Source organism: Dendrobates tinctorius, unplaced genomic scaffold (genome assembly GCF_039654945.1).
Source record: "Dendrobates tinctorius isolate UK_male_01 unplaced genomic scaffold, ASM3965494v1 ptg000172l, whole genome shotgun sequence".
Classification (NCBI taxonomy): Eukaryota; Metazoa; Chordata; class Amphibia; order Anura; family Dendrobatidae; genus Dendrobates; species Dendrobates tinctorius.
In genome coordinates, this window is record NW_027361839.1 from 885831 (window position 1) to 910121 (window position 24291).

Sequence of the window (24291 nt, forward strand, 5' to 3'; positions counted from 1 at the left end):
GCGGGTGCTATTCAGGACATCCGTCTCCCCCTGAGACTGCCCAACACTCACGCCTCACCAGGTCCAAGGTCATACCACGTGCTCCAGGGATCCGATTCTTCTCCTAGAACCTCCCAACACTGACCCTCCAGGACCTTGCTCACTGAACCCTCCAGGTACACAGTCTTTCCCACTGACCCAGGTCAGTACAACACGAACACCTGTCCGTTACCTGTGTCGGCCACACAGGTCCTCGGGTACCTCTTCTCCACAGAGGCACCCTATAGCAATCACCAGTCTCTTTCTCACTGACCCCGGTCAGTACAACACGGTTTTCACGACCGTCACCTGCTGGCCGCGCAGGTTCTCGGACCCCTCTACCGCAGAGGTATCCTATAAGTCTCTTTCTCCTGGGGGAATGGCCGCACTGCGCTCACCGATCCGGACAGTTCCTTACTCACTAGGCCGCCCCACGGTTCCAGAACCACAGCCGGGCAGTGGCTTCCCCAACCATCAGCCTTCCTGGCTCAGCCTTGCCAGCACTTTAACATATGCCTTCGGAAACCGTTGCCCTTAGCAACCGAAACTTTGCAGTCCTTTTCCGTTGCCCCTAGCAACAAGGCTACAATATTGCTGTTTGCAATTCTCCACCACATGTGAGGTAGCGCTGTCATTTAAGTAGGGGATCACTCGCTTGGCAGCCACAAAATCAGATCCGGCACAGGTTTTCCATAAACCAGTATAGTCCATGCGGTTTCTAAACATCATAAACCATGACCAGCAATATATAAACGGCAGAGCGTCCATGACAGAGCTTCACTCTGTTAGCAATGTCCAATACGCAGGCTTTTCAGCCTCACAGTTATATCTCACCCCATCAGGGTTCTCTCATGGCTGCTTCTCCATACTGCAGACATTCATTCCCTCCAGGGAACTCTCAGGCACTTGCAGCCATTACTCACAGCGTCCACATGTGCTGCCAGGCAGGAAGCCCCATCTCAGCGGGACCTTCCACACGAGACCAACCGGGTCCCAGAATTCACCACCTGTGACCTACCCTGGCCACATTATATGGTTCATAGCCACACCCACCGGGTCGCATGACTCTGACCTCATCACAGGTCCTTCAAGCATTTACACACTCTTTCCAACAGTGCTTAAACACACCCCCTGGGTGGGTATGTAGGTAACCAGGCCTGCCCATCTCCCTAGTTACCTGGAGACTTCTCCCTTACACATTGAAACAACACCTCAGCAATATCATTGATGAACAACACATAAGTCTCCATCCCAAAGCCACCCACTTTGGGATACATAACGGCCATTCCGTATTCTGTCATTCATCCTTTCTCCTTGGACATCCACACAGCGCCCCCTAGCGGACTCAGTGGTTACTACACCACACTATATACAGGGCAGGTAGAGACACCCATATAATCCTATGTCTCTATATACAGGGCAGGTAGAGACCCCCATATAATCCTATGTCTCTATATACAGGGCAGGTAGAGACCCCCATATAATGCTGTCTCTTTATATACAGGGCAGCTAGAGATCCCTATATAATGCTATGTCTCTTTATATACAGGGCAGATAGAGACCCTTATATAATGCTATGTCTCTACATACAGGGCAGGTGGAGACCCCCATATAATCTTATGTCTCTATATACAGGGCAGGTGGAGACCCCCATATAATCCTATGTCTCTATATACAGGGCAGGTAGAGACCCCCATATAATCCTATGCCTCTATATACAGGGCAGGTAGAGACCCCCATATAATGCTGTCTCTTTATATACAGGGCAGCTAGAGATCCCTATATAATGCTATGTCTCTTTATATACAGGGCAGATAGAGACCCTTATATAATCCTATGTCTGTATATACAGGGCAGGTAGAGACCCCCATATAATCTTATGTCTATATACAGGGCAGGTAGAGACCCCCATATAATCCTATGTCTCTATATACAGGGCAGGTAGAGACCCCCATATAATCCTATGTCTCTATATACAGGGCAGGTAGAGACCCCCATATAATCCTGTGTCTCTATATACAGGGCAGGTAGAGACCCCCATATAATGCTATCTCTTTATATACAGGGCAGATGGAGACCCCCATATAATCCTGTGTCTCTATATACAGGGCAGGAGAGACCCCCATATAATACAATGTCGCTTTATACAGGGCAGATAGAGACCCCCATATAATCCTATGTCTGTATATACAGGGCAGGTAGAGACCCCCATATAATCCTATGTCTCTATTTACAGGGCAGGTAGAGACCCCCATATAATGCTCTCTCTTTATATACAGGGCAGGAGAGACCCCCATATAATGCAATGTCGCTATATACAGGGCAGGTAGAGACTCCCATATAAACCTATGTCTGTATATGCAGGGCAGGTGGAGACCCCCATATAATCCTATGTCTCTATATACAGGGCAGGTAGAGACCCCCATATAATCCTATGTCTCTATATACAGGGCAGATAGAGACCCCCATATAATCCTGTGTCTCTATATACAGGGCAGGTAGAGACCCCCATATAATCCTATGTCTCTATATACAGGGCAGATGGAGACCCCCATATAATCCTGTGTCTCTATATACAGGGCAGGAGAGACCCCCATATAATACAATGTCGCTTTATACAGGGCAGATAGAGACCCCCATATAATCCTATGTCTGTATATACAGGGCAGGTAGAGACCCCCATATAATCCTATGTCTCTATATACAGGACAGGTAGAGACCCCCATGTAATGCTATCTCTTTATATACAGGGCAGATGGAGACCCCCATATAATCCTGTGTCTCTATATACAGGGCAGGTAGAGACCCCCATATAATCCTATGTCTGTATATACAGGGCAGATAGAGACCCCCATATAATCCTGTGTCTCTATATACAGGGCAGGTAGAGACCCCCATATAATCCTGTGTCTCTATATACAGGGCAGGTAGAGACCCCCATATAAACCTATGTCTGTATATACAGGGCAGGTAGAGACCCCCATATAATCCTATGTCTCTATATACAGGGCAGGTAGAGACCCCCATATAATCCTATGTCTCTATATACAGGGCAGATAGAGACCCCCATATAATCCTGTGTCTCTATATACAGGGCAGCTAGAGACCCCCATATAATCCTATGTCTGTATATACAGGGCAGGTAGAGACCCCCATATAATCCTATGTCTCTATATACAGGGCAGCTAGAGACCCCCATATAATCCTATGTCTGTATATACAGGGCAGATAGAGACCCCCATATAATCCTGTGTCTCTATATACAGGGCAGGTAGAGACCCCCATATAATCCTGTGTCTCTATATACAGGGCAGGTAGAGACCCCCATATAAACCTATGTCTGTATATACAGGGCAGGTAGAGACCCCCATATAATCCTATGTCTCTATATACAGGGCAGGTAGAGACCCCCATATAATCCTATGTCTCTATATACAGGGCAGATAGAGACCCCCATATAATCCTGTGTCTCTATATACAGGGCAGGTGGAGACCCCCATATAATCCTATGTCTGTATATACAGGGCAGGTAGAGACCCCCATATAATCCTATGTCTCTATTTACAGGGCAGGAGAGACCCCCATATAATGCAATGTCGCTATATACAGGGCAGGTAGAGACCCCCATATAATGCTCTCTCTTTATATACAGGGCAGGAGAGACCCCCATATAATCCTGTGTCTCTATATACAGGGCAGCTAGAGACCCCCATATAATCCTATGTCTGTATATACAGGGCAGGAGAGACCCCCATATAATCCTATGTCTGTATATACAGGGCAGGTAGAGACCCCCATATAATCCTATGTCTCTATATATAGGGCAGGTAGAGACCCCCATATAATCCTGTGTCTCTATATACAGGGCAGGTAGAGACCCCCATATAATCCTGTGTCTCTATATACAGGGCAGGTAGAGACTCCCATATAATCTTATGTCTCTATATACAGGGCAGGTAGAGACCCCCATATAATCCTGTGTCTCTATATACAGGGCAGGTAGAGACTCCCATATAATCCTATGTCTGTATATACAGGGCAGGTAGAGACCCCCATATAATCTTATGTCTCTATATACAGGGCAGTTAGAGACCCCCATATAATCCTGTGTCTCTATATACAGGGCAGGTAGAGACCCCCATATAATCCTGTGTCTCTATATACAGGGCAGGTAGAGACTCCCATATAAACCTATGTCTGTATATACAGGGCAGGTAGAGACCCCCATATAATCCTATGTCTCTATATACAGTGCAGGTAGAGACCCCCATATAATCCTATGTCTCTATATACAGTGCAGGTAGAGACCCCCATATAATCCTATGTCTCTATATACAGGGCAGATGGAGACCCCCATATAATCCTGTGTCTCTATATACAGGGCAGGTAGAGACCCCCATATAATCCTGTGTCTCTATATACAGGGCAGCTAGAGACCCCCATATAATCCTATGTCTGTATATACAGGGCAGGTAGAGACCCCCATATAATCCTATGTCTCTATATACAGGGCAGCTAGAGACCCCCATATAATCCTATGTCTGTATATACAGGGCAGGTAGAGACCCCCATATAATCCTATGTCTGTATATACAGGGCAGGTAGAGACCCCCATATAATCCTATGTCTCTATATACAGGGCAGGTGGAGACCCCCATATAATCCTATGTCTGTATATACAGGGCAGGTAGAGACCCCCATATAATGCTCTCTCTTTATATACAGGGCAGGAGAGACCCCCATATAATGCAATGTCGCTATATACAGGGCAGGTAGAGACTCCCATATAATCTTATGTCTCTATATACAGGGCAGGTGGAGACCCCCATATAATCCTATGTCTGTATATACAGGGCAGGTAGAGACCCCCATATAATCCTATGTCTCTATATACAGGGCAGATAGAGACCCCCATATAATCCTATGTCTCTATATACAGGGCAGGTAGAGACTCCCATATAATCCTGTGTCTCTATATACAGGGCAGGTAGAGACCCCCATATAATCCTGTGTCTCTATATACAGGGCAGGTAGAGACCCCCATATAATGCTGTCTCTTTATATACAGGGCAGCTAGAGATCCCTAAATAATGCTATGTCTCTTTATATACAGGGCAGATAGAGACCCTTATATAATGCTATGTCTCTACATACAGGGCAGGTGGAGACCCTCATATAATCCTATGTCTGTATATACAGGGCAGGTGGAGACCCCCATATAATCCTATGTCTCTATATACAGGGCAGGTAGAGACCCCCATATAATCCTATGCCTCTATATACAGGGCAGGTAGAGACCCCCATATAATGCTGTCTCTTTATATACAGGGCAGCTAGAGACCCCCATATAATCCTATGTCTCTTTATATACAGGGCAGATAGAGACCCTTATATAATCCTATGTCTGTATATACAGGGCAGGTAGAGACCCCCATATAATCTTATGTCTCTATATACAGGGCAGGTAGAGACCCCCATATAATCCTATGTCTCTATATACAGGGCAGGTAGAGACCCCCATATAATCCTATGTCTCTATATACAGGGCAGGTAGAGACCCCCATATAATCCTGTGTCTCTATATACAGGGCAGGTAGAGACCCCCATATAATGCTATCTCTTTATATACAGGGCAGATGGAGACCCCCATATAATCCTGTGTCTCTATATACAGGGCAGGAGAGACCCCCATATAATACAATGTCGCTTTATACAGGGCAGATAGAGACCCCCATATAATCCTATGTCTGTATATACAGGGCAGGTAGAGACCCCCATATAATCCTATGTCTCTATTTACAGGGCAGGTAGAGACCCCCATATAATGCTCTCTCTTTATATACAGGGCAGGAGAGACCCCCATATAATGCAATGTCGCTATATACAGGGCAGGTAGAGACTCCCATATAAACCTATGTCTGTATATACAGGGCAGGTGGAGACCCCCATATAATCCTATGTCTCTATATACAGGGCAGGTAGAGACCCCCATATAATCCTATGTCTCTATATACAGGGCAGATAGAGACCCCCATATAATCCTGTGTCTCTATATACAGGGCAGGTAGAGACCCCCATATAATCCTATGTCTCTATATACAGGGCAGATGGAGACCCCCATATAATCCTGTGTCTCTATATACAGGGCAGGAGAGACCCCCATATAATACAATGTCGCTTTATACAGGGCAGATGGAGACCCCCATATAATCCTATGTCTGTATATACAGGGCAGGTAGAGACCCCCATATAATCCTATGTCTCTATATACAGGACAGGTAGAGACCCCCATGTAATGCTATCTCTTTATATACAGGGCAGATGGAGACCCCCATATAATCCTGTGTCTCTATATACAGGGCAGGAGAGACCCCCATATAATACAATGTCGCTTTATACAGGGAAGATAGAGACCCCCATATAATCCTGTGTCTCTATATACAGGGCAGGTAGAGACCCCCATATAATCCTGTGTCTCTATATACAGGGCAGGTAGAGACCCCCATATAATCCTATGTCTCTATATACAGGGCAGGTAGAGACCCCCATATAATCCTATGTCTCTATATACAGGGCAGATAGAGACCCCCATATAATCCTGTGTCTCTATATACAGGGCAGCTAGAGACCCCCATATAATCCTATGTCTGTATATACAGGGCAGGTAGAGACCCCCATATAATCCTATGTCTGTATATACAGGGCAGGTGGAGACCCCCATATAATCCTATGTCTGTATATACAGGGCAGGTAGAGACCCCCATATAATCCTATGTCTCTATTTACAGGGCAGGAGAGACCCCCATATAATGCAATGTCGCTATATACAGGGCAGGTAGAGACCCCCATATAATGCTCTCTCTTTATATACAGGGCAGGAGAGACCCCCATATAATCCTGTGTCTCTATATACAGGGCAGCTAGAGACCCCCATATAATCCTATGTCTGTATATACAGGGCAGGAGAGACCTCCATATAATGCTCTCTCTTTATATACAGGGCAGGTAGAGACCCCCATATAATCCTGTGTCTCTATATACAGGGCAGCTAGAGACCCCCATATAATCCTATGTCTGTATATACAGGGCAGGAGAGACCCCCATATAATCCTATGTCTGTATATACAGGGCAGGTAGAGACCCCCATATAATCCTATGTCTCTATATATAGGGCAGGTAGAGACCCCCATATAATCCTGTGTCTCTATATACAGGGCAGGTAGAGACCCCCATATAATCCTGTGTCTCTATATACAGGGCAGGTAGAGACTCCCATATAATCTTATGTCTCTATATACAGGGCAGGTAGAGACCCCCATATAATCCTGTGTCTCTATATACAGGGCAGGTAGAGACTCCCATATAATCCTATGTCTGTATATACAGGGCAGGTAGAGACCCCCATATAATCTTATGTCTCTATATACAGGGCAGGTAGAGACCCCCATATAATCCTGTGTCTCTATATACAGGGCAGGTAGAGACCCCCATATAATCCTGTGTCTCTATATACAGGGCAGGTAGAGACTCCCATATAAACCTATGTCTGTGTATACAGGGCAGGTAGAGACCCCCATATAATCCTATGTCTCTATATACAGTGCAGGTAGAGACCCCCATATAATCCTATGTCTCTATATACAGGGCAGGTAGAGACCCCCATATAATCCTGTGTCTCTATATACAGGGCAGCTAGAGACCCCCATATAATCCTATGTCTGTATATACAGGGCAGGTAGAGACCCCCATATAATCCTATGTCTCTATATACAGGGCAGCTAGAGACCCCCATATAATCCTATGTCTGTATATACAGGGCAGGTAGAGACCCCCATATAATCCTATGTCTGTATATACAGGGCAGGTAGAGACCCCCATATAATCCTATGTCTCTATATACAGGGCAGGTGGAGACCCCCATATAATCCTATGTCTGTATATACAGGGCAGGTAGAGACCCCCATATAATGCTCTCTCTTTATATACAGGGCAGGAGAGACCCCCATATAATGCAATGTCGCTATATACAGGTCAGGTAGAGACTCCCATATAATCTTATGTCTCTATATACAGGGCAGGTGGAGACCCCCATATAATCCTATGTCTGTATATACAGGGCAGGTAGAGACCCCCATATAATCCTATGTCTCTATATACAGGGCAGGTAGAGACTCCCATATAATCCTGTGTCTCTATATACAGGGCAGGTAGAGACCCCCATATAATCCTGTGTCTCTATATACAGGGCAGGTAGAGACCCCCATATAATCCTATGTCTGTATATACAGGGCAGGTAGAGACCCCCATATAATCCTGTGTCTCTATATACAGGGCAGGTAGAGACCCCCATATAATGCTATCTCTTTATATACAGGGCAGGTAGAGACCCCCATATAATCCTATGTCTCTATATACAGGGCAGGTAGAGACCCCCATATAATCCTGTGTCTCTATATACAGGGCAGGTAGAGACCCCCATATAATCCTGTGTCTCTATATACAGGGCAGGTAGAGACCCCCATATAATCCTATGTCTGTATATACAGGGCAGGAGAGACCCCCATATAATCCTATGTCTGTATATACAGGGCAGGTAGAGACCCCCATATAATCTTATGTCTCTATATACAGGGCAGGTGGAGACCCCCATATAATCCTATGTCTCTATATACAGGGCAGGTAGAGACCCCCATATAATCCTGTGTCTCTATATACAGGGCAGGTAGAGACCCCCATATAATCCTGTGTCTCTATATACAGGGCAGGTGGAGACCCCCATATAATCCTATGTCTCTATATACAGGGCAGGTAGAGACCCCCATATAATCCTGTGTCTCTATATACAGGGCAGGTAGAGACCCCCATATAATCCTGTGTCTCTATATACAGGGCAGATAGAGACTCCCATATAATCTTATGTCTCTATATACAGGGCAGGTGGAGACCCCCATATAATCCTATGTCTGTATATACAGGGCAGGTAGAGACCCCCATATAATCCTGTGTCTCTATATACAGGGCAGGTAGAGACCCCCATATAATCCTGTGTCTCTATATACAGGGCAGGTAGAGACCCCCATATAATCCTATGTCTGTATATACAGGGCAGGTAGAGACCCCCATATAATCTTATGTCTCTATATACAGGGCAGGTGGAGACCCCCATATAATCCTATGTCTGTATATACAGGGCAGGTAGAGACCCCCATATAATCCTGTGTCTCTATATACAGGGCAGGTAGAGACCCCCATATAATCCTGTGTCTCTATATACAGGGCAGCTAGAGACCCCCATATAATCCTATGTCTCTTTATACAGGGCAGCTAGAGACCCCCATATAATCCTATGTCTCTATATACAGGGCAGGTAGAGACCCCCATATAATCCTGTGTCTCTATATATAGGGCAGGTAGAGACCCCCATATAATCCTATGTCTCTATATACAGGGCAGGTAGAGACCCCCATATAATCCTATGTCTCTATATACAGGGCAGGAGAGACCCCCATATAATCCTATGTTTGTATATACAGGGCAGGTAGAGACCCCCATATAATCCTATCTCTCTATATACAGGGCAGGAGAGACCCCCATATAATCCTATGTCTCTATATACAGGGCAGGTAGAGACCCCCATATAATCCTATGTCTCTATATACAGGGCAGGTAGAGACCCCCATATAATCCTATGTCTCTATATACAGGGCAGGTGGAGACCCCCATATAATCTTATGTCTCTATATACAGGGCAGGATAGACCCCTATATAATGCTATCTCTGTATACAGGGCAGGAGAGACCCCCATATAATCCTGTGTCTCTATATGCAGGGCAGGTGGAGACCCCCATGTAATGCTATCTCTATATGCAGGGCAGGTAGAGACCCCCATATAATCCTGTGTCTGTGTACAGGGCAGGCAGAGACCCCTGTGCCGCTGGAGACGGTCCCCCGGCTGTACGCTGAGCTTCTGGCTGACGTTCCGGAGGATCTGCTCTCGGTTCCCGTCATACTGCACTGTTTGCTGGAGCAGGTACCGTCTTCCGGGGGGCCGGGTAGATAATGGGGGTCTTTACATCTTCTGCTCAGTCTTGCAGCCGTGGCCTCTGACTGTCAGCTCTGCTGTCCAGATCCCCAGATTATGTGCAGCATCGAAGGCTGCGACTCTTTTTTTTGTTCACCTGACAGGTGGTTGCAAATGAGGAAGGGCTGCTAGCTCCGAGTGAGATGATGCCGGACCCCCGAGCCGATGGTCTGGACCCCGACATTGCCGATCACTTAGTATCTTTTCTGGATTCACTGTCCTTTACAGAGCAAGAGAAGAAGGTGAGAGCCCGGGGACCCTTGGTGTGGGGGCTGGGCTGTGTGGTCGGGGCACGTGGGATGGATGGGGCAGCGCTGATCACCAATATAACCGCCATATAGTGCAGTCACTACACTGCGCAGATATGTATACTGTATAGTATATATGTATTATTCTCTGCAGTGACAGCAATAAGCTCCATCCATGGAGGCTGTCAGCGTCTTCTGCCACAGCCTCGGGCACGGCTCAGTGGGGAATGAGGAAGAGGTGTCAAACTCTAGCGCCATTTATAGGAAGTAGCAATCCTAAACGCCAATGTCAACCATTTAACGAGCCTTGTCACATGACTTAGGATAAAAGCCAAATCATAATCTCAATTTGCAGACACTGTGTTTTGGGGTACTGCCCCTTGTCAGTGTAAAGTGTAAATTCTGATTTGGTTGATCTCCTTGGTCTTCACCGTGTTGTTTGGAGGTTTTTTTGGTCTTCTTGGTATTGTTTGGAGATCTACTTGGTGTTCGTCGTGTTGTTTAGAGATCTTCTTTGTCTTCTCAGTGTTGTTTGGAGATCTCTTTGGTCTTCGTGGTGTTGCTTGGAGATCTTTTTCTTCTTCGTGTTGTTGTTTGGATATCTCCTTGGTCTTCGCAGTGTTGTTTGGAGATCTCCTTGGTCTTCACCGTGTTGTTTGGAGAACTCCTTGGTCTTCACCGTGTTGTTTGGAGATTTTCTGGTGGTCTTGGTATTGTTTGGAGATCTACTTAGTGTTCGTGGTGTTGGTTAGAGATCTTCTTGGTCTTCTCAGTGTTGTTTGGAGATCTCCTTGGTCTTCGTGGTGTTGCTTGGAGATCTTTTTGGTCTTCACCGTGTTGTTTGGAGATTTTTTTGGTCTTCTTGGTATTGTTTGGAGATCTACTTGGTGCTCATGGTATTGGTTAGAGATCTTCTTTGTCTTCTCGGTGTTGTTTGGAGATCTCCTTGGTCTTCACCGTGTTGTTTGGATAACTCCTTGGTCTTCACCGTGTTGTTTGGAGATTTTTTTGGTCTTCTTGGTATTGTTTGGAGATCTACTTGGTGCTCGTGATGTTGGTTAGAGATCTACTTGGTCGTCTCCATGTTGTTCGGAGATCTCCTTGGTCTTCGACGTGTTATTTGGAGATCTCCTTGGTCTTCGTGGTGGTGTTTGGAGATCTCCTTGCTCTTTGTGGTGTTGTTTGGAGATCTCCTTGGGCTTCGTGGTGTTGTTTGGAGATCTCCTTGCTTTTTGTGGTGTTGTTTGGAGATCTTTTTGGTCTTTGTATTGTTGTTTGGAGATCTCCTTGGTCTTCGTGGTGTTGCTTGGAGATCTTTTTGGTCTTCGTGTTGTTGTTTAGATATCTCCTTGGTCTTCACCGTGTTGTTTGGAGATCTCCTTGGTCTTCGTGGTGTTGTTTGGAGATTTTTTGGTCTTCTTGGTATTGTTTGGAGATCTACTTGGTGTTCGTGGTGTTGGTTAGAGATCTTCGTTGTCTTCTCAGTGTTGTTTGTAGATCTCCTTGGTCTTCGTGGTGTTGCTTGGAGATCTTTTTGGTCTTTGTGTTGTTGTTTGGAGATCTCCTTGGTCTTCACCGTGTTGTTTGGAGATCTCCTTTGTCTTTGCCGTGTTTGGAGACCTCCTTGGTTTTCGCAGTGTTGTTTGGAGAGCTCATTGGTCTTTGTGTTGTAGTTTGTAGATCTCCTTGGTCTTCATGGTGTTGTTTGGAGATTTCCTTAGTCTTCATGGTGTTGTTTGGAGATTTCCTTGGTCTTCATGGAGGTGTTTGGTTAGTGGTGCCTCTTGTTAATGGTGTTGCAGCCTCTGTGGTTTTTCAGGAAAGGTAAAATGTATATTTTTTGACAGATGTGTGACACTTAGATTGCACTCAGGGGGACGTCCTGTCACTAAGCATGGTACTTAAGAGGGGAATTTCTTTCACCAGAAGTTTTAGGTGCTTCATTGCAAAAGGGTTGAATACCTATGCACATGGCAATTTTTAGTTATTTGATCCTAGAAATTTAATGTTTGCCTCTATTTTTCTCACGTCAGTTCACTAATTTATACTATTCAGTGCTGAGGCATCACATACAGTACATATCAGATTACAAAAATATTTGCACACTGGTTGAAATGTAACAAAATAGGAAAAAAGCCAAGAGAGTGAATACTTTTGCAAGTCACTGTATGTATGTTATACAACACCAGATGAAGAGACTTTGCTGTTTTGTAGCATTGAATGTCTCATTTAGGAGATTATTACTTTGTGTCTCTTACTGGAGCAGTAATCTTGAGTTGCTATGTAATGGCGCCTCACAGTGCACATTAATACCAGCGCCTCACACATGCTTAGGATGGAAATCGTCACCTGTTTGATGATTTCTGCTCCACAGAACCTGTATAACGCCCTCCTGGTAAATGAGGAAGGGAAGAAGATCATAGACCCTCAAGGACCTCGTCTAATCAGCTACCACAACAGGATCCGGGAGAGGAGTCACCAGGTGCAGGTACGGGGCGACGAGGGAGTATGTGTGACTGTGATTGCATATGGACCGGAGGACTGAATAATAGTACATCTGTAGTGACCGGGGTCTGGACGTCTCTGTCTAGTAAACGGGGGTTGGGATGCCCCTGTCTGGTGACTGGGGTTTGGATGCCTTTGGTGACCATTTGTAGGTGGGGTGTCAGGACCCTACTGGTGACTGGGGGTCGGGTTGCCTTTGGTGATTAGTGACTGGGGGAATCTCGAGAAGTCTCTGGTGACTGGGGGGGTCTGGGCGACTGGCAACCAGGGTGGGGAGTCGGGAAGCCTCTGGTGACCGGTGGGTCTGGACTCTAGATGCCTTTTGTGACCTGGGGCTTGGGATGTCACTAGGGGTCGGGACGTCTCTGTCTGATGACGGGGGGGGGGGGGGTCGGGACGGCTCTGGTGACTGGTGGGTCTGGACTCTGGATGCCTCTGGTGACTGGGGGCTTGGGATGTCACTGGGTGTGGGGAGACCTCTGTCTGGTGACTGGGGGGTCGGGACGGCTCTGGTGACTGGATGTGGGGACACCTCAGTCTGGTGACCAGTGTTTGAGATGTCTCTGGTGGCTGGGGGTTTCTGGTGCGGTACTATTGGATTTCACTATTAACTTTATTTTTCGTCAGGTCGCTAAGATGATTGATCCCGTTGCAGTGGAGGAGACGATGCTGCAGAGGCTTCCAGTTGTTCAGCGTCTCAGTTTTCAGCAGCCTGCTCCCGAAATGAACTCTTGGAGACTGGCATTGATACACGAGCTCATGCACTGCTGCAACACAGGTAAATATCCGACAGAACACGAGTAGACGCCCGTACTGGTATAACATGGGGTGATAGAAGTTCTGACACTGACACACACTTTTTTTCTCACATTTTCATTGATTTTGCTCTTTACTTGCTGTTTCCATGGTTACTGACAGATAATTATAAACATTCTGTACATTGTTACATGTGATTGACAAATCAATGAAGTTCATGTGAGTCCTCAGTATTCCTGGAAGTGCTGCCCCTTATTCTCCAGATTCCTGTCCCTGCTCCTGCCATCAGTTAAGATCTGCCCAGAAGCCATTATCCAGCTACCGGGAAAAGGGCAGGAGTGTGGAGAATAAGGGGCAGGAGTGTGGAGAATAAGGGGCAGGAGTGTGTAGGATAAGGGGCAGGAGTGTGGAGGATAAGGGGCAGGAGTGTGGTGAATAAGGGGCAGGAGTGTGTAGGATAAGGGGCAGGAGTGTGTAGGATAAGGGGCAGGAGTGTGGAGGATAAGGGGCAGGAGTGTGTAGGATAAGGGGCAGGAGTGTGGAGGATAAGGGGCAGGAGTGTGGAGGATAAGGGGCAGGAGTGTGGAGGATAAGGGGCAGGAGTGTGGTGAATAAGGGGCAGGAGTGTGGTGAATAAGGGGCAAGAGTGTGGTGAATAAGGGGCAGGAGTCTGGAGGATAAGGGGCAGGAGTCTGGAGGATAAGGGGCAAGAGTGTGGTGAATAAGGGGCAAGAGTGTGGTGAATAAGGGGCAGGAGTGTGGAGAATAAAGGGCAGGAGGCTGGAGAATAAGGGGCTGGAGAATAAGGGGCAGGAGTGTGGGTAATAAGGGGCAGGAGTGTGGGTAATAAGGGGCAGGAGTGTGGGTAATAAGGGGCAGGAGTGTGGTGAATAAGGGGCAGGAGTGTGGGTAATAAGGGGCAGGAGTGTGGGTAATAAGGGGCAGGAGTGTGGTGAATAAGGGGCAGGAGTGTGGTGAATAAGGGGCAGGAGTGTGGTGAATAAGGGGCAGGAGTGTGGAGAATAAAGGGCAGGAGTGTGGAGAATAAAGGGCAGGAGTGTGGAGAATAAAGGGCAGGAGTGTGGAGAATAAAGGGCAGGAGTGTGGAGAATAAGGGGCAGGAGTGTGGAGAATAAAGGACAGGAGGCTGGAGAATAAGGGGCAGGAGTGTGGGTAATAAGGGGCAGGAGTGTGGGTAATAAGGGGCAGGAGTGTGGGTAATAAAGGGCAGGAGGCTGGAGAATAAGGGGCAGGAGTGTGGGTAATAAGGGGCAGGAGTGTGGGTAATAAGGGGCAGGAGTGTGGGTAATAAGGGGCAGGAGTGTGGTGAATAAGGGGCAGGAGTGTGGTGAATAAGGGGCAGGAGTGTGGTGAATAAGGGGCAGGAGTGTGGTGAATAAGGGACAGGAGTGTGGAGAATAAGGGGCAGGAGTGTGGAGAATAAAGGGCAGGAGTGTGGAGAATAAAGGGCAGGAGTGTGGAGAATAAGGGGCAGGAGTGTGGAGAATAAGGGGCAGGAGTGTGGAGAATAAGGGGCAGGAGTGTGGGTAATAAGGGGCAGGAGTGTGGGTAATAAGGGGCAGGAGTGTGGGTAATAAGGGGCAGGAGTGTGGGTAATAAGGGGCAGGAGTGTGGAGAATAAAGGGCAGGAGGCTGGAGAATAAGGGGCAGGAGTGTGGGTAATAAGGGGCAGGAGTGTGGGTAATAAGGGGCAGGAGTGTGGGTAATAAGGGGCAGGAGTGTGGGTAATAAGGGGCAGGAGTGTGGGTAATAAGGGGCAGGAGTGTGGAGAATAAAGGGCAGGAGTGTGGAGAATAAAGGGCAGGAGGCTGGAGAATAAGGGGCAGGAGTGTGGGTAATAAGGGGCAGGAGTGTGGGTAATAAGGGGCAGGAGTGTGGTGAATAAGGGGCAGGAGTGTGGGGAATAAAGGGCAGGAGTGTGGAGAATAAGGGGCAGGAGTGTGGGGAATAAAGGGCAGGAGTGTGGAGAATAAAGGGCAGGAATGTGGAGAATAAAGGGCAGGAGTGTGGAGAATAAGGGGCAGGAGTGTGGAGAATAAAGGGCAGGAGGCTGGAGAATAAGGGGCAGGAGTGTGGGTAATAAGGGGCAGGAGTGTGGGTAATAAAGGGCAGGAGGCTGGAGAATAAGGGGCAGGAGTGTCATGATCCAGTGTTGGATCTGGCGGTATTAAAAGCACAAAGTGAACTTTTTTTTACTTTGGTTGAGTTCAAAGGTGTTTTGACTGTCCCCGGTGGTGGTTAGCGGTATCGCACCATAGGTTTAGGTTAATGTTCACTTAATTAGGGATCAGGTGTGACTCCCTATAAAGGTGTGCTTAGGGGGTTCACTCACGGCTGGTGATATTTCCTTCTGAGTTGTTGGAGAGCCTGGTGGAAGGATGGAGCGGGATAGGAGTCCTGCGCAGTCAGCCAGAGAGGATGAGTGCCAGCTAATGGTGTCTGCAGGAAGGACTGGCATGGCTTGGTGGAGTCGCAGTTTGTGGTGTCGGCGGGAAGTGCGGGCATGGCTTGGAGGAGTGGCGACTTGGAAGAGAGTTGCACTCAGCATGCTCTACTTGGTTGGTGAGAACTGGACTCGAGCATGCCTGGAGTCTTGGCAGAGGCTGGACTCATCTTGGGACTCTGTGTACTGGACTGCTGCAAGTGGTGATGGACTCTGCTCCCAGGCTGCACGATGGTGACGGATCCAGTTATGTGATGGATCAGGGTGGAGGAGAAGATGCACGCAGGTGGAGGGCTCTGTTGCTAGGAGCGCACGCAACAGAGCAAAGATAAGTGGTGTTTCCCCTGTATTGTCTCTTTCCTCATGTGTGTTGCTAGTGCAGTGGTGGGATTAGTCTCCGCACCGACCTTTTCCCTAGTGAGGGTTTAGGGTCAGGGCGAGCAAGGGCGTTAAGGTACGCGTGCGGCGACAGGTGCGGAGCCTGTTTAGGGAATGTTAGGAGTGCAGGGACACTGGCTCAGGGGGGAGTGCAGGAGGTCTCCATTTCCCCATTCCCTATCGCAGGGCCCACCATTGTTAAAGTTACCCAGGTTCCCCCCTTATTATTTAAATGCGCCTTACTGGAGGCGGTGTTTCCAGATATGTATGCATGGCGTGTAATACCTAAATCCGCCAGGTGGAGGCGGCGTATCCACCTGCACGCTTTATTATTTAAATTCGCCCCACTGGAGGCGGTGTATCCAGGGTCACGTGTGTTATGGGTTCGCCTTGCGACATCATCTGCGTCCTGACATACGTGACCATGACAAGGAGTGTGGGTAATAAGGGGCAGGAGTGTGGGTAATAAGGGGCAGGAGTGTGGGTAATAAGGGGCAGGAGTGTGGGTAATAAGGGGCCGGAGTGTGGGTAATAAGGGGCCGGAGTGTGGGTAATAAGGGGCCGGAGTGTGGGTAATAAGGGGCCGGAGTGTGGGTAATAAGGGGCCGGAGTGTGGGTAATAAGGGGCCGGAGTGTGGGTAATAAGGGGCCGGAGTGTGGGTAATAAGGGGCCGGAGTGTGGGTAATAAGGGGCCGGAGTGTGGAGAATAAAGGGCAGGAGTGTGGGTAATAAAGGGCAGGAGTGTGGGTAATAAGGGGCAGGAGTGTGGGTAATAAGGGGCAGGAGTGTGGAGAATAAAGGGCAGGAGTGTGGGTAATAAGGGGCAGGAGTGTGGGTAATAAGGGGCAGGAGTGTGGGTAATAAGGGGCAGGAGTGTGGGTAATAAGGGGCAGGAGTGTGGGTAATAAGGGGCAGGAGTGTGGGTAATAAGGGGCAGGAGTGTGGGTAATAAGGGGCAGGAGTGTGGGTAATAAGGGGCAGGAGTGTGGGTAATAAGGGGCAGGAGTGTGGGTAATAAGGGGCAGGAGTGTGGGTAATAAGGGGCAGGAGTGTGGGTAATAAAGGGCAGGAGTGTGGGTAATAAAGGGCAGGAGTGTGGGTAATAAAGGGCAGGAGTGTGGGTAATAAAGGGCAGGAGTGTGGGTAATAAAGGGCAGGAGTGTGGAGAATAAAGGGCAGGAGTGTGGAGAATAAGGGGCAGGAGTGTGGGTAATAAGGGGCAGGAGGCTGGAGAATAAGGGGCAGGAGTGTGGAGAATAAAGGGCAGGAGGCTGGAGAATAAGGGGCAGGAGTGTGGGTAATAAGGGGCAGGAGGCTGGAGAATAAGGGGCAGGAGTGTCATGATCCAGTGTTGGATCTGGCGGTATTAAAAGCACAAAGTGAACTTTTTTTACTTTGGTTGAGTTCAAAGGTGTTTTGACTGTCCCCGGTGGTGGTTAGCGGTATCGCACCATAGGTTTAGGTTAATGTTCACTTAATTAGGGATCAGGTGTGACTCCCTATAAAGGTGTGATTAGGGGGTTCACTCACGGCTGGTGATATTTCCTTCTGAGTTGTTGGAGAGCCTGGTGGAAGGATGGAGCGGGATAGGAGTCCTGCGCAGTCAGCCAGAGAGGATGAGTGCCAGCTAATGGTGTCTGCAGGAAGGACTGGCATGGCTTGGTGGAGTCGCAGTTTGTGGTGTCGGCGGGAAGTGCGGGCATGGCTTGGAGGAGTGGCGACTTGGAAGAGAGTTGCACTCAGCATGCTCTACTTGGTTGCTGAGAACTGGACTCGAGCATGCCTGGAGTCTTGGCAGAGGCTGGACTCATCTTGGGACTCTGTGTACTGGACTGCTGCAAGTGGTGATGGACTCTGCTCCCAGGCTGCACGATGGTGACGGATCCAGTTATGTGATGGATCAGGGTGGAGGAGAAGACGCTCGCAGGTGGAGGGCTCTGTTGCTAGGAGCGCACGCAACAGAGCAAAGCTAAGTGGTGTTTCCCCTGTATTGTCTCTTTCCTCATGTGTGTTATTTGTGCAGTGGTGGGATTAGTTTCCGCACCGACCTTTTCCCTAGTGAGGGTTTAGGCGCAGGGCGAGCAAGGGCGTTAAGGTACGCGTGCGGCGACAGGTGCGGAGCCTGTTTAGGGAATGTTAGGAGTGCAGGGACACTGGCTCAGGGGGGAGTGCAGGAGGTCTCCATTTCCCCATTCCCTATCGCAGGGCCCACCATTGTTATAGTTACCCAGGTTCCCCCCTTATTATTTAAATGCGCCTTACTGGAGGCGGTGTTTCCAGATATGTATGCATGGCGTGTAATACCTAAATCCGCCAGGTGGAGGCGGCGTATCCACCTGCACGCTTTATTATTTAAATTCGCCCCACTGGAGGCGGTGTATCCAGGGTCACGTGTGTTATGGGTTCGCCTTGCGGCATCATCTGCGACCTGACACACGTGATCATGACATTATCACAGGCCCTTACTTTTTTTTTTCTGGTGAGCTTTGGCCATGTGGAGACCTGTGGTAATTGCTGCCGGGCCTCACTGAGGAGAGTGGGAGCGGCAAGGTGTGTTAGAGCCGCTGCAGCAGCAGTTATCAGGGTCTGGGGCCTCGGCTCAGATAACCAGAGAAACAAAAAAGGCGGCTGCGGTCTGGCAAAAGCCCCTGGAGTCGCTGCTGGGGAGCGGGACTTGCTCTCGCACGGGGAGGTACCCAGGCAGGTGGGAGGAAGGGTGCCCCACGGAGCTGCCTGGTATTCCCCGAGGTGAAGGGGTACATCCCTGTAGGGAGTAGATTGGTGTATAGTCCGCGGGGCTCATGCCAAATCTTCGATGCCGCCCCTCCTGGTCGTGTGGAGGCGACCAGCGAGAGTATATTTCCTCCATTTCCCGGTCCCCTTCTCCTCCTGGTGTGTGCAGCAGGTGTGCTGCGGGGGAGTAGGGACAAATCTCTACCCTCGCCATTAACCAACCCTGGGAGGCGCAGTCCTCATGGTGAAAGGCTTGGAGGGTGGTGTCCCTTGGTGAATAGTGGGGGTGTGAGTGTGGTGACACAGGGGGACGCCTCTGAGTCCAGAGTGAGTTCACCAAGTTATGACATATGTATGTGTGCAATAAACGTTCAGGTCCGGACCTGTGTGTGAACGAGCGTGTATGTGTGCCACCAAAAAACATCTTGGAAATGTGTTGTGGAGTCTGATCAGCTCTTAGCATACATACACATACATAATCTCGTTCCCCAGGTCGGCGCTGTGGAGATGAGTGGTGCCTCCAAAATGAACATGTATTGCCAATACCAGCGGTGTTTGTCATGAACCTGAAGTGTCAGGTAATGGTGGGGTGAACTCAGGATCTGGGCGTCCCCGCTGTAGGTGTTTCCCTAATGAGGGGTGGTCTTGAGGGTCCAGAGGCCCCTCATTAAGGAGGGGGTACTGTCATGATCCAGTGTTGGATCTGGCGGTATTAAAAGCACAAAGTGAACTTTTTTTACTTTGGTTGAGTTCAAAGGTGTTTTGACTGTCCCCGGTGGTGGTTAGCGGTATCGCACCATAGGTTTAGGTTAATGTTCACTTAATTAGGGATCAGGTGTGACTCCCTATAAAGGTGTGCTTAGGGGGTTCACTCACGGCTGGTGATATTTCCTTCTGAGTTGTTGGAGAGCCTGGTGAAGGATGGAGCGGGATAGGAGTCCTGCGCAGTCAGCCAGAGAGGATGAGTGCCAGCTAATGGTGTCTGCAGGAAGGACTGGCATGGCTTGGTGGAGTCGCAGTTTGTGGTGTCGGCGGGAAGTGCGGGCATGGCTTGGAGGAGTGGCGACTTGGAAGAGAGTTGCACTCAGCATGCTCTACTTGGTTGCTGAGAACTGGACTCGAGCATGCCTGGAGTCTTGGCAGAGGCTGGACTCATCTTGGGACTCTGTGTACTGGACTGCTGCAAGTGGTGATGGACTCTGCTCCCAGGCTGCACGATGGTGACGGATCCAGTTATGTGATGGATCAGGGTGGAGGAGAAGATGCACACAGGTGGTGGGCTCTGTTGCTAGGAGCGCACGCAACAGAGCAAAGCTAAGTGGTGTTTCCCCTGTATTGTCTCTTTCCTCATGTGTCTTATTAGTGCAGTGGTGGGATTAGTTTCCGCACCGACCTTTTCCCTAGTGAGGGTTTAGGGTCAGGGCGAGCTAGGGCGTTAAGGTACGCGTGCGGCGACAGGTGCGGAGCCTGTTTAGGGAATGTGAGGAGTGTAGGGACACTGGCTCAAGGGAGTGCAGGAGGTCTCCATTTCTCCATTCCCTATTCCAGGGCCCACCATTGTTATAGTTACCCAGGTTCCCCCCTTATTATTTAAATGCGCCTTACTGGAGGCGGTGTTTCCAGATATGTATGCATGGCGTGTAATACCTAAATCCGCCAGGTGGAGGCGGCGTATCCACCTGCACGCTTTATTATTTAAATTCGCCCCACTGGAGGCGGTGTATCCAGGGTCACGTGTGTTATGGGTTCGCCTTGCGACATCATCTGCGTCCTGACATACGTGACCATGACAAGGAGTGTGGGGAATAAGGGGCAGGAGTGTGGGGAATAAGGGGCAGGAGTGTGGGGAATAAGGGGCAGGAGTGTGGGGAATAAGGGGCAGGAGTGTGGGGAATAAGGGGCAGGAGTGTGGGGAATATTGAGCAGTCACAGAAACTTAATTGATTTGTCAGAAAATGTAACAACATATGGAAAGTTTTGATTGTCTGTCAGTAACCATAGAAACAGCGACTAAAGATTGAAAACACTGAAAATGTGAGAAACCAAAATTTGTGTCAATCTCAGAAGTTTTGACATTTGGGTAAATATTTTGTGACAGGTCAGTCACGGGTCTCGCTATTCTCTCTGTACAGATTTCTGGTCTTGGGATGAGATATCCCGGGCTTTTAAGCTCCTCACATTTGAGAGTCTGGCCCTCAGCGGTTTCGATGAGTTTGGAGAATTGGAGGGTGAAGGGAGGTTGCTAGAAGGAGATGGGTGCATCCCCTGGGACAATCCTTCCGCCTTTGCACGACAAATGATCCAGATCTGCAGCGTCAGGACGATGTACAAGCAGAGATCAGTGGATACCTCTGGTAAGTTCCCTCCATCGGCGCCGACTTACTGCTCTCCTCCGTCCATGCCAGCTCCTTGCTCTCCTCCGTCCATGCCAGCTCCTTGCTCTCCTCCGTCCACTTCGGCTCCCTGCTCCCCTCCATCTGCTCCGGCTCCATGAGCCCCTTTATGCTCACGGTCTCCCTGCACCCCTCTGTGCTCACGGTCTCCCTGCACCCCTCTGTGCTCACGGTCTCCCTGCACCCCTCTGTGCTCACGGTCTCCCTGCACCCCTCTGTGCTCACGGTCTCCCTGCACCCCTCTGTGCTCACGGTCTCCCTGCTCCCCTCTGTGCTCACGGTCTCCCTGCTCCCCTCTGTGCTCACGGTCTCCCTGCTCCCCTCTGTGCTCACGGTCTCCCTGCTCCCCTCTGTGCTCACGGTCTCCCTGCTCCCCTCTGTGCTCACGGTCTCCCTGCTCCCCTCTGTGCTCACGGTCTCCCTGCTCCCCTCTGTGCTCACGGTCTCCCTGCTCCCCTCTGTGCTCACGGTCTCCCTGCTCCCCTCTGTGCTCACGGTCTCCCTGCTCCCCTCTGTGCTCACGGTCTCCCTGCTCCCCTCTGTGCTCACGGTCTCCCTGCTCCCCTCTGTGCTCACGGTCTCCCTGCTCCCCTCTGTGCTCACGGTCTCCCTGCTCCCCTCTGTGCTCACGATGTAAGTTCCCTCCATCGGCGCCGGCTTACTGCTATCCTCCGTCCATGCCAGCTCCTTGCTCTCCTCCGTCCACGTCGGCTCCCTGCTCCCCTCCATCTGCTCTGGCTCAATGAGCCCCTATATGCTCACGGGCTCCCTGCACCCCTCTGTGCTCACAGGCTCCCTGCTTCTGTGCTCCCTGCTCCCCTCTGTGCTCACGTGCTCCCTGCTCCCCTCTGTGCTCACCGGCTCCCTGCGCCCCTCTGTGCTCACGGGCTCCCTGCTCCCCTCCATCTGCTCCAGCTCCATGAGCCCCTCTGTACTCACGTTCTCCCTGCTCCCCTCTGTGCTCACGGGCTCCCTGCTCCCCTCTGTGCTCACGGGCTCCCTGCTCCCTTTTGTGCTCACGATGTAAGTTCCCTCCATCGGCGCCAGCTCCTTGCTCTCCTCCATCCATGCCAGCTCCTTGCTCTCCTCCATCCATGCCAGCTCCTTGCTCTCCTCCATCCATGCCAGCTCCTTGCTCTCCTCTGTCCACATTGGCTTCCTGCTCCCCTCCATCTGCTCTGGCTCCATGAGCCCCTCTGTGCTCACGGTGTCCCTGCTCCCCTCTGTGCTCACGGTGTCCCTGCTCCCCTCTGTGCTCACGGGCTCCCTGCTCCCCTCTGTGCTCACGGGCTCCCTGCTCCCCTCTGTGCTCACGGGCTCCCTGCTCCCCTCTGTGCTCACGGGCTCCCTGCTCCCCTCTGTGCTCACTGGCTCCCTGCTCCCCACTGTGCTCACGGGCTCCCTGCTCCGCTCCATCTGCTCCAGCTCCATGAGCCCCTATATGCTCACGTTCTCCCTGCACCCCTCTGTGCTCACGTTCTCCCTGCACCCCTCTGTGCTCACGTTCTCCCTGCTCCCCTCTGTGCTCACGGGCTCCCTGCTCCCCTCTGTGCTCACGGGCTCCCTGCTCCGCTCCATCTGCTCCAGCTCCATGAGCCCCTCTGTGCTCACGGGCTCCCTGCTCCCCTCTGTGCTCACGGGCTCCCTGCTCCCCTCTGTGCTCATGGGCTCCCTGCTCCCCTCTGTGCTCATGGGCTCCCTGCTCCCCTCTGTGCTCACGGGCTCCCTGCTCCCCTCTGTGCACGCCATTTCTGTCACTACATATGTGACAGCAGTTGTTATTTCTTCCTTTCAGGAGGTGCTGAAGAGCAACATCTGGAAGAAGAGAGGGAGGTGAGGTGGGGGACTCCGCTCATGTGTACGGTACTATACTATATACCATGCAGGACTCTGGGAGAGCTGGGTGTTATATCTGTTATCTCTTCAGGGCCACACTCGCTTTTCTCTACTTTTGTGTAGATATATAACAATACAGCCCCCATTCATGGATCTTGCCATAGCTGGGCACAGTCTGGACTCTGGGAAAGCTGGTTGACAGCGGAGGATGTGAATGTATTTTTAGGGAGTTGTCTGAAATGTCCATGGCTCACCCGGGAAGGTTAGTCAGATCTGAGGATTATAACACCTGTCAGCCATATTGTCCCCTCCCCCAGATAACGCTGTTTGGAAGGTGACGCACAGCGGCTGCACGCAATATCCGGCCGGACGCAGCACAAACAACCCAACTATGCAAATATCCTTATAATGCTGAAGAGACCGCGGGAGAGCGGAACTCAGCTGGTTACAATCCAGTCCGGACCGAGGAGAGAAAAGCCGCTGTACACACTGATCCAGTGATGGATGAGACCGGCCGCAGGAACGCGACCAAAAGTGTAGAGTGGCGAGAGCACAAGATTGTAGGAGTGTGAGGAGAGCGCGGCATTGTAACAGGGTGACGAGAGCCCGGCATTGTAACAGGGCGATGAGAGCGCGGCATTGTAACAGGGCGACGAGAGCGCAACATTGTAACAGGGCGATGAGAGCGCGGCTTTGTAACAGGGCGATGAGAGCGCGGCATTGTAACAGGGCGATGAGAGCGCGGCATTGTAACAGGGCGATGAGAGCGCGGCTTTGTAACAGGGTGATGAGAGCGCAGCACTGTAACAGGGCGATGAGAGCGCGGCATTGTAACAGTGCATCCCTCTGACTCCCTCTTACCAAACTCCAATCTGTCT

The 24291-nt window shown here is 50.0% G+C and overlaps 1 protein-coding gene across 2 annotated transcripts in view; it reads left to right on the forward strand.

The window, feature by feature from the left end:
• Positions 1-24291, forward strand: part of SPAG17 (sperm associated antigen 17) — a 346460-nt gene that overhangs the window by 274157 nt on the left and 48012 nt on the right. For both annotated transcript variants that reach the window (XM_073551016.1, XM_073551017.1), the window contains exons 10-15: positions 9930-10048; positions 10204-10341; positions 12722-12835; positions 13480-13630; positions 21317-21538; positions 23373-23410. In XM_073551016.1, coding sequence (XP_073407117.1) covers positions 9930-10048; positions 10204-10341; positions 12722-12835; positions 13480-13630; positions 21317-21538; positions 23373-23410 — 782 coding nt within the window. The remainder of the gene's footprint in view (positions 1-9929; positions 10049-10203; positions 10342-12721; positions 12836-13479; positions 13631-21316; positions 21539-23372; positions 23411-24291) is intronic.